General features: G+C 53.1%; 1 protein-coding gene across 1 annotated transcript; it reads left to right on the top strand.

The window, feature by feature from the left end:
* Nucleotides 1-2,052: 2,052 nt before the first annotated feature.
* LOC144894450 (uncharacterized) lies at nt 2,053-7,599 on the top strand. Its single transcript, XM_078791002.1, has 2 exons — nt 2,053-2,097; nt 6,331-7,599. The coding sequence occupies exons 1-2, from the start codon at nt 2,053-2,055 to the stop codon at nt 7,588-7,590; spliced, it is 1,305 nt and encodes a 434-aa protein (XP_078647128.1). The 3' UTR covers nt 7,591-7,599.
* Nucleotides 7,600-13,827: the final 6,228 nt, after the last annotated feature.

The following is a 13,827-nucleotide window of genomic DNA, read 5'->3' as shown; positions in this document are numbered from 1 at the left end:
ATTCCATGGACACTTTTATTATACACTGGAAAAGTTATTTTTATGTGTGTGTTAAAGAAACAGCCTTTTTGATGGCGCTAAATATTTAATAACTATTTTTGAAAAAAAGTATTGTTAAAAGATTGTTCTGCAAATGTGTTCATAAACAGTTTAAAATCTTGTTTTGGGCTTTCCTTTAACAGAAAATAGGCTCAGGCTCATCCTCACGAGTTTTATTTTATTTTATTTTATTTTATTTTATTTTATTTTATTTTATTTTATTTTATTTTATTTTATTTTATTTTATTTTATTTTATTTTATTTTATTTTATTTTATTTTATTCATTTTCTACTGCTCATCCTCACAAGTATTTTATTTTATTAATATATATAAAGCAGTATTTAGATTATGTAATACCAACAATCACCACTTGAGTGCAGTATAGTACTGCATATGTCCTTTAGAAATTATATTTTATTTTTCATTCATTTTCTACCGGTAATACCAACAATCACCACATGAGTGCAGTATAGTACTGCATATGTTCTTTAGAAACTATTTTATTTTTATTCATTTTCTACCGCTCATCCTCACAGGTATTTTATTTTATTAATTTTTCATTATTTTGTTATTATTATATGTATTTTTTGTAACAATATGTACTGTATACACCAGCAGGGAGTATTTTTATATATATAAAGCAGTATTTAGATTGGTCGTATGTAATACCAACAATCACCACTTGAGTGCAGTATAGTACTGCATATGTTCTCTTGAGAAACGATCTTTTATTTTATTTTCATTCATTCATTTTCTACCGTTCATCCTCACAAGTATTTTATTTAATTATTATTTTGTTATTATTATTATTATTATATATATTTTTGTCATTTTTTGTCACTTCCTATATTTTATTTTATTTTATTTTATTTTATTTTATTTTATTTTATTTTATTTTATTTTATTTTATTTTATTTTATTCATTTTCTACTGCTCATCCTCACAAGTATTTTATTTTATTAATATATATAAAGCAGTATTTAGATTATGTAATACCAACAATCACCACTTGAGTGCAGTATAGTACTGCATATGTTTTTTAGAAACTATTTTATTTTTATTCCTTTTCTACCGCTCATCCTCACAGGTATTTTATTTTATTAATTTTTCATTATTTTGTTATTATTATATGTATTTTTTGTAACAATATGTACTGTATACACCAGCAGGGAGTATTTTTATATATATAAAGCAGTATTTAGATTGGTCGTATGTAATACCAACAATCACCACTTGAGTGCAGTATAGTACTGCATATGTTCTCTTGAGAAACGATCTTTTATTTTATTTTCATTCATTCATTTTCTACCGTTCATCCTCACAAGTATTTTATTTCATTATTATTGTCACGCCCTGCGTGAAGTCCTGCGTGACAGTTGGTTTATGTTCTCGGTTTAGGTTTTGGTTTCCGTTTTGGAACTCTTATTTTGCAGTTAACTTCCTGTTTTGTCCTGTCGTCCTTGGTTGCCGTAATCGTTCACACCTGTCCCTAATTTGTGTGGGTATATAGTTCAGGTGTGCGCTTCTCCCTTCGTGGGATCATTATCATTTGTCAGTCAGCAAGTTGTGTTGCCTTTTTCCTGCCTGCCGCAATTATTGCAAAAATAAATATTTTTACCTGCATTCGGTCCTGCTCTCTGCATCCTGGGGTCGCACCGCAACACAGTGATGCCGAAACGTGACAGAATGATCCCACCAAGTGACGAAGACCTCGCGGAGAGCGATTATTGGACCTGGCAGCTCCTCAAGGCGATGGAGGACGAGGAGATGGCGATGCCGCCATGGGAGATGGAGGATTTGGTGTGCGGTCCGGACGACACGTTCGTCGCTACGGCGTGGCTGTATCCCGGACCCGCCGACGACGCTCCAAACCCTTCGCGACGCCGACGCAAGCCGCGGCGCCACAGAGCGACGCCTAGCTCATCTTCCCCTCCACGCCAAGTCGAGGTGCACCCGCCCTCTTGCCCTGCCGGCTTCGACGGACCCGACGACGACCTCGCGGAGTTCGACGAATGGACCCGGCAGTTCTTCAAGGCAATGGAGCAAGAATGTGCAAGGTATACTCCGGAGGAACTGGAAACCATGGTGTGGGGGCCGGACGGCACCCTAGTGCCCATGGCGTCGGTGTTCCCGGTAACCGCTGCACACCCTCCGACGCGGCGGCGTCGCCGGCGCACGGCACGTCGCCAAGAGGTGTGGCCGCCCTCTTCCGCCTCGCCATGTCACGCCACGGCACAGCTCAACTCTCTCGCTGCTGCCGAGTTTCAGCCCGTCGGGCGTTCCCTGACGGCTCCCGTGGCAAGTGGCGAGGCTCCCCGGATTCCTCCAGTTCCCAAGCCACGCAGCCCCAGGTGTCCCCAAAACCCGGCTCCCGTGCCAAGCTGCATGGCCTCTCGGATTCCTCCAGTTCCCAAGCCACGCAGCCCCTGGGGTTTCCAAGACCCGGCTCCCGTGCCAAGCTGCGTGGCATCTCAGATTCCTCCAGTTCCCAAGCCACGCAGCCCCTGGGGTTTTCAAGACCCGGCTCCCGTGCCAAGCTGCGTGGCCTCACAGATTCTGCCAGTTCCCAAGCCACGCAGCCCCAGGGGTTTCCAAGACCCGGCTCCCGTGCCAAGCTGCGTGGCCTCTCGGATTCCTCCAGTTCCTAAGCCACGCAGTCCCAGGTGTCCCCAAGACCTGGCGCCCGTGCCCAAGCCACGCAGCCACTGGGGTTCCCAAGACCCGGCTCTCGTGCCAAGCTGCGTGGCATCCCGGATTTCGCCCGTGCCCAAGCCGCGCAGCCCGAGGGGTTTTCAAGACCCGGCTCCCATGCCAAGCTGCGTGGCGTCCCTGATCCCGCCCGTGCCCAAGCCGCGCAGCTTCGGGACCAGGCAGGTGGCTGTGGCCGGGACTGTTGACCTGGAGGAGCCAGTGGCCCTCCTCCAAGCCTCCCTCCTCCCTGCCCTGGTTTCGGCTCCCTCGGATTACGGCGTCTGGGATCCGCCTTCGAGAGGGGGGGCTAGTACCACCTGCTGGGCTACGGTGGAAGCACAGCCCAGCCCGCCGATGGAAGGGGAGGATGGCGCCACCTGCTGGGGGAGTGAGGAGGCACAGCCCTCTCCACCTGCAGGACGAGCAGCAGGGCTTGCTGGAGCAGATGGACAGGCTCTGGCAGGGACGACGCCTGCTGCTTCGCCGTCGGCGCGTCAGGGTCGGACGCCTGCTGCTTCGCCGTCGGCGCGTCAGGGTCGGACGCCTGCTGCTTCGCCGTCGGCGCGTCAGGGTCGGACGCCTGCTGCTTCGCCGTCGGCGCGTCAGGGTCGGACGCCTGCTGCTTCGCCGTCGGCGCGTCAGGGTCGGACGCCTGCTGCTTCGCCGTTGGCGCGTCAGGGTCGGACGCCTGCTGCTTCGCCGTCGGCGCGTCAGGGTCGGACGCCTGCTTCTTCGCCGTCGGCGCGTCAGGGTCGGACGTCTGCTGCCTCGCCGTCTTCGCGTCGGGATCGGACGCCTGCTTCTTCGCGTCGGGATCGGACGCCTGCTTCTTCGCGTCGGGATCGGACGCCTGCTTCTTCGCATCGGGATCGGACGCCTGCTTCTTCGCGTCGGGATCGGACGCCTGCTTCTTCGCGTCGGGATCGGACGCCTGCTTCTTCGCGTCGGGATCGGACGCCTGCTTCTTCGCGTCGGGATCGGACGCCTGCTTCTTCGCGTCGGGATCGGACACCTGCTTCTTCGCGTCGGGATCGGACGCCTGCTTCTTCGCGTCGGGATCGGACGCCTGCTTCTTCGCGTCGGGATCGGACGCCTGCTTCTTCGCGTCGGGACCGGACGCCTGCTTCTTCGCGTCGGGACCGGACGCCTGCTTTTTCGCGTCGGGACCGGACGCCTGCTTCTTTGCCGTCTCCGCGTCGGGGCCGGACGGCCTCTAGACTTTCGGCCAGAGACTTGGTTCTACACCCAGGGCGCCCGCCTGAGGAAGCCTACCTCGCGCTTGGTCGAGGGCGCCCCCCGGAAGGCGTTTACCAACCCAACCATTCCCTCCATCACTTGGAGGGGTCTTGCTGGCTCCGCCGGGCCTGCCGCCCCGGCCGGCCCCCAGAAGGGTTCCGTCGGCGACCCACCTCCGGTCCCCCCACCACCCATCCCTCTTTGACTACTATTTGTTTTGGACGTCTGGGATCCGTCCTTGAGGGGGGTGTACTGTCACGCCCTGCGTGAAGTCCTGCGTGACAGTTGGTTTATGTTCTCGGTTTAGGTTTTGGTTTCCGTTTTGGAACTCTTATTTTGTAGTTAACTTCCTGTTTTGTCCTGTCGTCCTTGGTTGCCGTAATCGTTCACACCTGTCCCTAATTTGTGTGGGTATATAGTTCAGGTGTGCGCTTCTCCCTTCGTGGGATCATTATCATTTGTCAGTCAGCAAGTTGTGTTGCCTTTTTCCTGCCTGCCGCAATTATTGCAAAAATAAATACAGTGAAGAAAATAAGTATTTGAACACCCTGCTATTTTGCTATTTCTCCCACTTAGAAATCATGGAGGGGTCTGAAATTTTCATCGTAGGTGCATGTCCACTGTGAGAGAGATAAACTAAAAAGAAAAATCCAGAAATCACAATGCATGATTTTTTAACAATTTATTTGTGTGATACAGCTGCAAATAAGTATTTGAACACCTGAGAAAATGAATGTTAATATTTGGTACAGTAGCCTTTGTTTGCTATTACAGAGGTCAAACGTTTCCTGTAGTTTTTCACCAGGTTTGCACACACTGCAGGAGGGATCTTGGCCCACTCCTCCACACAGATCTTCTCTAGATCAGTCAGGTTTCTGGGCTGTCGCTGAGAAACACGGAGTTTGAGCTCCCTCCAAAGATTTTCGATTGGGTTCAGGTCTGGAGACTGGCTGGGCCATGCTAGAACCTTGATATGCTTCTTACGGAGCCACTCCTTGGTTTTCCTGGCTGTGTGCTTCGGGTCGTTGTCGTGTTGGAAGACCCAGCCACGACCCATCTTCAATGCTCTGACAGAGGGAAGGAGGTTGTTCCCCAAAATCTCACAATACACGGCCCCAGTCATCCTCTCTTTAATGCAGTGCACTCGTCCTGTCCCATGTGCAGAAAAACACCGCCAAAGCATGATGCTACCACCCCCATGCTTCACAGTAGGGATGGTGTTCTTCGGATTGTACTCTTCATTCTTCTTCCTCCAAACACGCTTATTGGAATTATGACCAAAAAGTTCTATTTTGGTCTCATCTGACCATAAAACTTTCTCCCATGACTCCTCTGTATCATCCAAATGGTCATATGCAAACTTAAGACGGGCCTTGACATGTGCTGGTTTAAGCAGGGGAACCTTTCGTGCCATGCATGATTTCACATCATGACGTCTTAGTGTATTACCTACAGTAACCTTGGAAACGGTGGTCCCAGCTCTTTTCAGGTCATTGACCAAGTCCTGTCGTGTAGTTCTGGGCTGATTCCTCACCTTTCTTAGAATCATTGAGACCCCACGAGGTGATATCTTGCATGGGGCTCCACTCCGATTGAGATTGACCGTCATGTTTAGCTTCTTCCATTTTCTAATGATAGCTCCAACAGTGGACCTTTTTTCACCAAGCTGCTTGGTAATTGCTCCGTAGCCCTTTCCAGCCTTGTGGAGGTGTACAATTTTGTCTCTGGTGTCTTTGGACAGCTCTTTGGTCTTCGCCATGTTACAAGTTAAAGTCTTACTGATTGTATGGGGTGGACAGGTGTCTTTATGCAGCTAACGACCTCAAACAGGTGCATCTGATTCAGGATGATACATGGAGTGCAGGTGGACTTCTAATGGGCAGACTAACAGGTCTTTCAGGGTCAGAATTCTAGATGATACACAGGTGTTCAAATACTTATTTGCAGCTGTATCACACAAATAAATTGTTAAAAAATCATGCATTGTGATTTCTGGATTTTTCTTTTTAGTTTATCTCTCTCACAGTGGACATGCACCTACGATGAAAATTTCAGACCCCTCCATGATTTCTAAGTGGGAGAAATAGCAAAATAGCAGGGTGTTCAAATACTTATTTTCTTCACTGTATTTTTACCTGCATTCGGTCCTGCTCTCTGCATCCTGGGGTCGCACCGCAACACAGTGATGCCGAAACGTGACAATTATTTTTTCATTTTTTTGTTATTATTATTATTATTATATGTATTTTTTGTCATTTTTTGTCACTTCCTCTTGACAAGGACGGACATGGGCGGCATGAGCTCTGGCTGTTACAGCAGCAGGGAGTATTTATATATATATATATATATAAAGCAGTATTTAGAGTCTAAGCAGCATCGCTCTGTATGGGAATAGCAACAAGCTGCAACTCCCCTTTACTGGCCTGACCGAGGAGTTCAAAGTCACCAGAGCCAGAGAGGTGCTGCTGTACAGGGACTCAGCCGACACCAGAGTCTCCTCCGCAGGCATCACGGTCAGAACGGGGAGGAAGTGGCGGGCGCAAGAGGCAGTCGACCAGGCTGAAGCAAGACTAAGGCATGGCGTCTTAGTAGGCTCAGTGGCAGTTGGACGAGCTGGTCTTGGTTGCCACATAAGACCACGCTACGACGAGGCCCAGGGACGAGAGAGACGTCAGATGGTGCAGGGAGAGATCCGTGCAGAGGTGGAAGAGGAACGCCGAACCAGGACAGTGGCCATGCGCCAGCAAGGAGCATGGACTAATTGGGACCAGGCATCGGCACGGAAGATCACCTGGTCAGAACTTTGGAAGTCAGAACCAGCCAGACTCAAGTTCCTGATTCAGGCAGTGTACGATGTGCTCCCAAGTCCATCAAACCTGCATAGCTGGGGGCTAGCAGAAACCCCAGCATGCCCACTGTGCTCGGCACGGGGTTCCCTGGAGCATATCCTGAGCTGCTGCCCGAAAGCCCTGGGAGAGGGGAGATACACATGGCGCCATGACCAGGTGCTGAAGGCAGTAGCAGACACCATCTGCACCGGGATCCAGCAGAGCAAGCACCAGCCCCAGAGTAGGCAGAAGATCACCTTCGTCAGGGCTGGGGAGAAACACCCGGCAGGACATAAAGTCCCGACCGGGCTGCTAGCCACAGCCCGTGACTGGAGGTTGCTCGTGGACCTCGGGAGGCAACTGAAGTTTCCAGAGCACATAGCCAGGACGTCACTGAGGCCAGACCTGGTCTTAACATCGGACGCAACAAAACAAGCGGTGCTGCTGGAACTTACAGTCCCCTGGGAAGACCGGATGGAGGAGGCCCACGAGCGGAAGAAGGCCAAATACCTGGAGCTGGTGGAGTTGTGTAGAGAGAGAGGCTGGAGGGCCCGCTGTGAGCCCGTAGAAGTGGGCTGCAGAGGCTTTCCAGGGCAGTCGTTACATCGAGCACTCAAGCTCCTTGGCATCAGAGGGCTGCAAGAAAGAAGGGCCACCAAAAACATCAGCGAGGCAGCCGAAAAAGCCTCGAGGTGGCTGTGGATCAAGAGGGGAGACGCATGGAGTAGCACGCTGCTTGGACACAAACCGGGGCCTGATCACCCCCGGTTGGGTCGCCTAGGTGAGGGTGTCTGAAGATCAAAGACCCGAAACACCCAATGACCGTAGGTCCTTCACTGAGGATGTGTCCAAGCCGCACCCTTTGAGGTGTTTCATCAATCAATCATTTATATATAGTATATATATATAAAGCAGTATTTAGATTGGCCATAAGAAATAATGTAAATAAAATTAATTTATTCCAGAAACCCAAAAATGCTATTTCCAGATACACTACACAAACACTAACTTCCGGTTTTTCAATGACTTATTTCTTGAATTCAATAGTTTTTCTCACCTAAGTTGCTCATAATGGAGCCAAATCTTTATGAATTCAATAAAAATCATAACAAATACTATAAAATACTCTTTCTCAATGGTATCTATATAAAAAAACTCCACCATTAATCTTGTACGTAACACAAATACAGTATAATACTGTCAGGGTGAACATGAGACCACGTGACACAACCAGGAAGTGTGAGGTCCAACACAGCCCAATGTTGTGGCGAGCTAACAGATGCTAACATTAAAAACCCATTAAGAACACGGCTGTACTCACACAACGTGTTAACAAGACTTGGCCGTAATTTACAAAAAACGAAATCAAGTTACTTGTGATTTATTTTCTTAAAGTTGGGACACCCCTGGCGACAAAGTCGTTTAAAGTCAGCTTGGATAAACTGAAGACAAGCGACACAGGAAATGGATGGATGGAGGGAACGCAAACCCGGAAGCTGCAGCGGAAGTTCATTGACGTCACAATTCCAATTCACTATAAAGCTGGAAACGCAGCATCTTTGAACGTTAAACTTGCCGGGACAGTGAGCGGACGCGTTGAGGAAAACTTCCATCTTTGTGTGGTTTAAGCTAGCAACCTTACCCGAATCTCCCACTCGTTATCTGGCGATTATTGCGACGGACATGGAGAAGAGCGGTGTTCCGGGCACTTTAATGTTGCGTTCAGGTGCAGTTGGAGAAAGCGCCGCGCCGGTTGTCGCGGCAGGAGCCGTTAACCGCAGCATCCCGCCGAAACAGCGACCTGTCGGGCTGAAAGTGATGCTCCGGGGCGACTCACCCCATGGAAGTCATCTCCCCGACAGCGGTGAGGCATCCCGAGTCCTGTTGTGTCCTCCGGAGCTCCACATCCCCGGGGTGGACGACGTCCTGGAAGGAGACACAAGGCGCCTCATCGGCCGTTGTCTCACCGACTTTACCGGGCTGTCTGTCACGCGGTGTCGTGGGTTGGGCCCCAGACGCAGAGGAAGGCCAACAGGAGTTGCAGTTAGAGTCTTTTAATGAGCAAAGTCCAATAAACAAACTGCCCAGGGGGGCAAACACAAGGTGGTGGCGAGGAAGGGCACGAAAGAGCGCAGCAAACATAAATCACTTAACAGAACAACAGGAGGCTGGCTGGACGGCTAGGGAGTGCTGGGTAGACCGAAGTTCCCTTTGGGTAGCAGGATACGAAGCGAGGAACCAGCGACTGTCACTGCAAGCGGCGGCCTTAAATGGGCAGATGATTTGATGGGCTTCAGGTGTGCCCAGTCCTCCCGCCCGCTCCAGGACATCTGGAAAACAAGGAAGAGCAGACCAGAAGGCAGGAACGGAACTGTGACAGTACCCCTCCCTCTAAGAGTCGCCACCTGGCGGCTTACCTGGCTTCTCGGGAAAACATTTATAGAAATCGAAAAGGAGGGTGGGATCAAGGATGAGGGAGCGGGAAATCCAAGAGCGTTCCTCCGGCCCGTATCCCTCCCAGTCCACCAAATACTGAAAACCCCTGCCCCTTGAGACGGAGCTGCACAGAGGACGGGCTAAAGACCCGTACTATTGGGTATGGGCCGATGTACCTGGGTTGGAGCTTCCTTGAGTCCGTGTGGAGCGGTAGGTCCCGAGACGAGAGCCACACCCTCTGTCCAATCTTGTATTCCGGGGCGGCCGAACGGTGGCGGTTGGCCAACCGCTGGTTCCGCTCGGAGGTGCGCCCCAATGCGGCCCGGGTGTTTTGCCATGCTCGGCGAGCCCGTCTGAGGTGGGCTGCCACAGAGGGGACAGCGGACTCTGACTCCAGTGAGGGGAAAGCCTGGGGTTGGTATCCATACGCCACATGGAACGGTGAGAGGCCCGTGGCTGAGCTGACCAGCGAGCGTATTCGATCCAAGGGAGATTAAAGGACCAGGAGGCGGGTTGCTGATGGCAGACGCGACGGATGGCCGCCTCCAGGTCCTGGTTGGCTCTCTCAGTCTGGCCGTTGGTCTGGGGGTGGTAACCCGAGGACAGGCTGGGTGAAGCACCAAGGGACTTGCAAAAAGCCTTCCAGACTGCTGACGTGAATTGGGGGCCCCTGTCCGAGACGATGTCCAGGGGGATACCATGCAGTCTGAAGGCATGGTGGACCAACAGATCAGCCGTCTCCAGGGCAGACGGGAGTTTGGGGAGGGCGACGAAATGAGCCATCTTAGAGAACCTGTCGACCAGCGTGAGTATGACAGTGTTGCCATTGGATGGAGGGAGGCCAGTGACGAAGTCCAGAGCCACGTGGGACCACGGGCGGGAGGGAATGGGTAGTGGTTGCAGCAACCCAGCTGGGGGCTGATGGGAGGACTTGTTCCGAGCACAGGTGGGACAGGCTGCCACAAACTGCCGTACGTCAGCTCGATAGGAAGGCCACCAGAACCGCTGTGCCAAGAGGAAGGCGGTGCGCGACGCCCCCGGATGGCACGCCAGCTTGGACTCGTGTGCCCAGCGGAGGACCTCAGGTCGGAGTCCTGGGATGACGAACAGGCGCCCAGAGGGGCAACCGTTGGGCGGGGTGACCTTCTCCATGGCGTCGGCCACTTGCCTCTCCACATCCCACTGGAGGGCACCCAGAATCCGGGATTGTGGGATGATGGTCTCCGGGGGGGGGACTCCTCCGAGGGTGAAGAGTGCAGTCTAGAGAGGGCGTCCGGCTTGCAGTTCTGTGAGCCAGGACGAAAAGTCAGGGTGAAGTTGAATCGTGCAAGAAAGAGCGCCCACCGTGCCTGTCGGGGGTTGAGCCTCTGGGCCGAGCGGAGGTAGGCCAGGTTCTTATGGTCCGTGTGTATGATGAATGGTGGTTCCGCACCCTCCAGCCAGTGCCTCCATTCCTGCAGAGCGAGTACAACGGCCAGCAATTCCCTGTTGCCGATGTCATAATTTTGTTCGGCCCCGGTCAGGCGACGAGAGAAGAAGGCGCAGGGGTGCAGTTTCTGGTCGGAGGTGGAGCGCTGGGAGAGGACCGCCCCAACGCCAGTATTGGAAGCGTCAACCTCGACAAAGAATTGGTTAGCAGGGTTGGGGTGAATGAGTACCGGAGCGGAGGTGAATAGACCCTTAAGCCGGTTGAAAGCCGACTCCGCCTCGGGGGTCCAACCAAACGACTCCTTTACCGATGTAAGCCTTGTGAGGGGTCCAGCGACCCGACTAAAATTCCGAATAAATCGCCGGTAAAAATTGGCGAAGCCCAGGAACCGCTGGAGGTGCTTCCTAGTTGTAGGAGTAGGCCAGTCGGCCACAGCCTGGATCTTGGCTGGGTCGGGCTTAATCTGACCCCGCTCCACGATAAACCCTAGGAACGCGACTGAGGAGGTGTGAAAAGCACACTTCTCAGCCTTGACGAACAGCCTATTCTCTAGGAGTCTTTGGAGGACCAACCGGACCTGTTGCACATGTTCAGCGAGGGAGGAGGAGAAGATGAGTATGTTGTCCAGGTAAACGAAGACGAACCGACCTAACCGGCCGGGGCATTGGTAAGGCCGAAGGGCATGACCAGGTACTCAAAATGCCCAAGGGGAGTATTGAACGCGGTCTTCCACTCATCCCACTCTCGTATGCGCACCAGATGGTAAGCGCTACGCAGGTCGAGCTTAGAAAAGAACTTGGCGGAGTGAAGCAGGTTAAATGCGGAGTCCATAAGCGGCAGAGGGTACTTATTCTTAACCGTTATGTCGTTGAGTGCCCGATAGTCTACGCAGGGACGGAGTGATTTATCCTTTTTTTCTACAAAAAAGAACCCAGCGGCTAACGGTGACGAGGAGGGCCGGATGAGACCAGACGCGAGGGACGAGGAGATATACTGCTCAAGTGCCTCCCTCTCAGGCCGGGAGACATTGTACAGCCATGACGACGGCAACACTGCTCCTGGGAGCAGATTAATGGCGCAATCATACGGCCGATGAGGCGGGAGGGATTGGGCTCGATCCTTGCTAAAAACCTCCCGCAAATCGTGGTAGGCGTCAGGAACGGAGGAGAGGTCGATCCTCTCGGGAGGAACAGAGCAGGGGGACGTGGTACGAGGCCACGCTGATTTGAGGCAGTGTGTGGCAGAACACACTCCAGTTTGAGATGGAGGATTTGACCCAATCGATATGCGGATTGTGCTTGAGTAACCAGGTAAGCCCTAATACGACCGGAGCGGAGCGTGACGGGACAACAAAAAAACTCATGGACTCGTGGTGGTTACCGGACACACGTAGAGAGAGAGGCGCGGTTTGGTGAGTAACCGTGGCCAGGTGACGCCCGTCGAGGAAGTGCACAACTTGTGCCGCAGACAGTTTAATAACTGGAATGGCGAGGCGGTTAACAAAGGACTCGTCCACAAAACTATCAGCTCCAGAGTCAATAAAGGCTGAAATGTCAACGTGTCTGTCGCGCCAGGAGAGCGTACCTGGGAGTTGTAGTCTGTTGACTGCCGGGTCTGCTAGTGACGTCATCCCAGCAGGCGGTTCCACCGTTGAGCCACGAGGAGGCGATGCTTGCGAGCGTGGGCGATCTGGGCGGACCGGGCAGCGAGAGAAAGTGTGGCCCGCCTGACCACAGTAAAGGCAGAGCCGCAGCCTTCGACGACGGTCCTTCTCGGCCGGGGTGAGGCGACTTCCTCCCAGCTGCATGGGCTCGTCGTATCTTGGCGCCTGTGCCGGCTCGACGGCGGGGAGGGGCCGCAGCGACGACGGCGGCGAGCGGTCCCCGTGCTCGCGGAGATAGCAGCCGGCGGGGAGGCGTCCGTGCTGGAGGAGGCGGTCCTCCTTGTGGTCGTTGCTGCGCCTCTCGACCCCGATGGCCAGTGCGATGAGCTCGTCGAGGTTGGATGGAGTCTGCAGAGGAATCATACGTTCCCGGATGTTGTCCGACAGGCCGAGGAAGAAAGCGTCCGCGAGGGAGGACGGGTTCCAGTCGCTCTCTGCCGCCAGAGCCCGGAACTCGATGGCGTAGTCGGACGCGCTGCGGCGGCCTTGGCGTAGCCGTAGGAGAGCCCGGGACGCCTCGCGCCCCGGCGGGGTCCGCTGGAAGATCTGCTCCATGGCCTGGGAGAAGGCGGCATATGACGAGCAGACGGGAGAACGGCGGCTCCACTCAGCAGTGGCCCAAGCTCCAGCCCTTCCAGTAAGGTGGGAGGTGACGAAAGCCACTCGCGCTCGCTCCGAGCGAAAAGCCGCTGCCTGCAGTTCGAAGTGGAGCTCGCACTGGGTGAGGAACGGCCGTACTTCCCCTGAATCACCGGAGAACTTCTCCGGCTTGGAGAGCAGCGCGCCAAGAGCAGGTAAGGAGACGTCCGAAGTCGGCGGGAGGTCGGCGGGCTCCTCGGGGGGCGCCGGGGGGGGTGGTGACGGGAACGTCGCGCTGCAAGGCGGACACCAATGCGCTTAGCTGGGCCTCAAGTGCCTTCATGCGTGCGTCTTGCTGGTCGGCCAGGCCCTGAACGCAGGAGCCCAAGGCGTTGAGCTGCTCCTCCTGTTTCCCCAGACGTTGTGCCTGGTGGCGTAGAGCCAACTTAATCGGCTCTGGCTCCGCGGGGTCCATATCTTATGGCTGGTTCCTTCTGTCACGCGGTGTCGTGGGTTGGGCCCCAGACGCAGAGGAAGGCCAACAGGAGTTGCAGTTAGAGTCTTTTAATGAGCAAAGTCCAATAAACAAACTGCCCAGGGGGCAAACACAAGGTGGTGGCGAGGAAGGGCACGAAAAAAAAACCAAAACTCTCGCCACAGAGCTCAGCAAACATAAATCCCTTAACAGAACAACAGGAGGCTGGCTGGACAGCTAGGGAGTGCTGGGTAGACCGAAGTTCCCTTTGGTTAGCAGGATACGAAGCGAGGAACCAGCGACTGTCGCTGCAAGCGGCGGCCTTAAATGGGCAGATGATTTGATGGGCTTCAGGTGTGCCCAGTCCTCCCGCCTCCAGCCCGCTCCAGGACATCTGGAAAACAAGGAAGAGCAGACCAGAAGGCAGGAACGGAACTGTGACACTGTCCA

Source organism: Doryrhamphus excisus, linkage group LG6, assembly GCF_037039965.1.
Source record: "Doryrhamphus excisus strain RoL-2023G ecotype Guam linkage group LG6, RoL_Dexc_Guam_v1.1, whole genome shotgun sequence".
Taxonomy (NCBI): domain Eukaryota; kingdom Metazoa; phylum Chordata; class Actinopteri; order Syngnathiformes; family Syngnathidae; genus Doryrhamphus; species Doryrhamphus excisus.
This window is presented reverse-complemented; position numbering and strand designations above follow the sequence as displayed.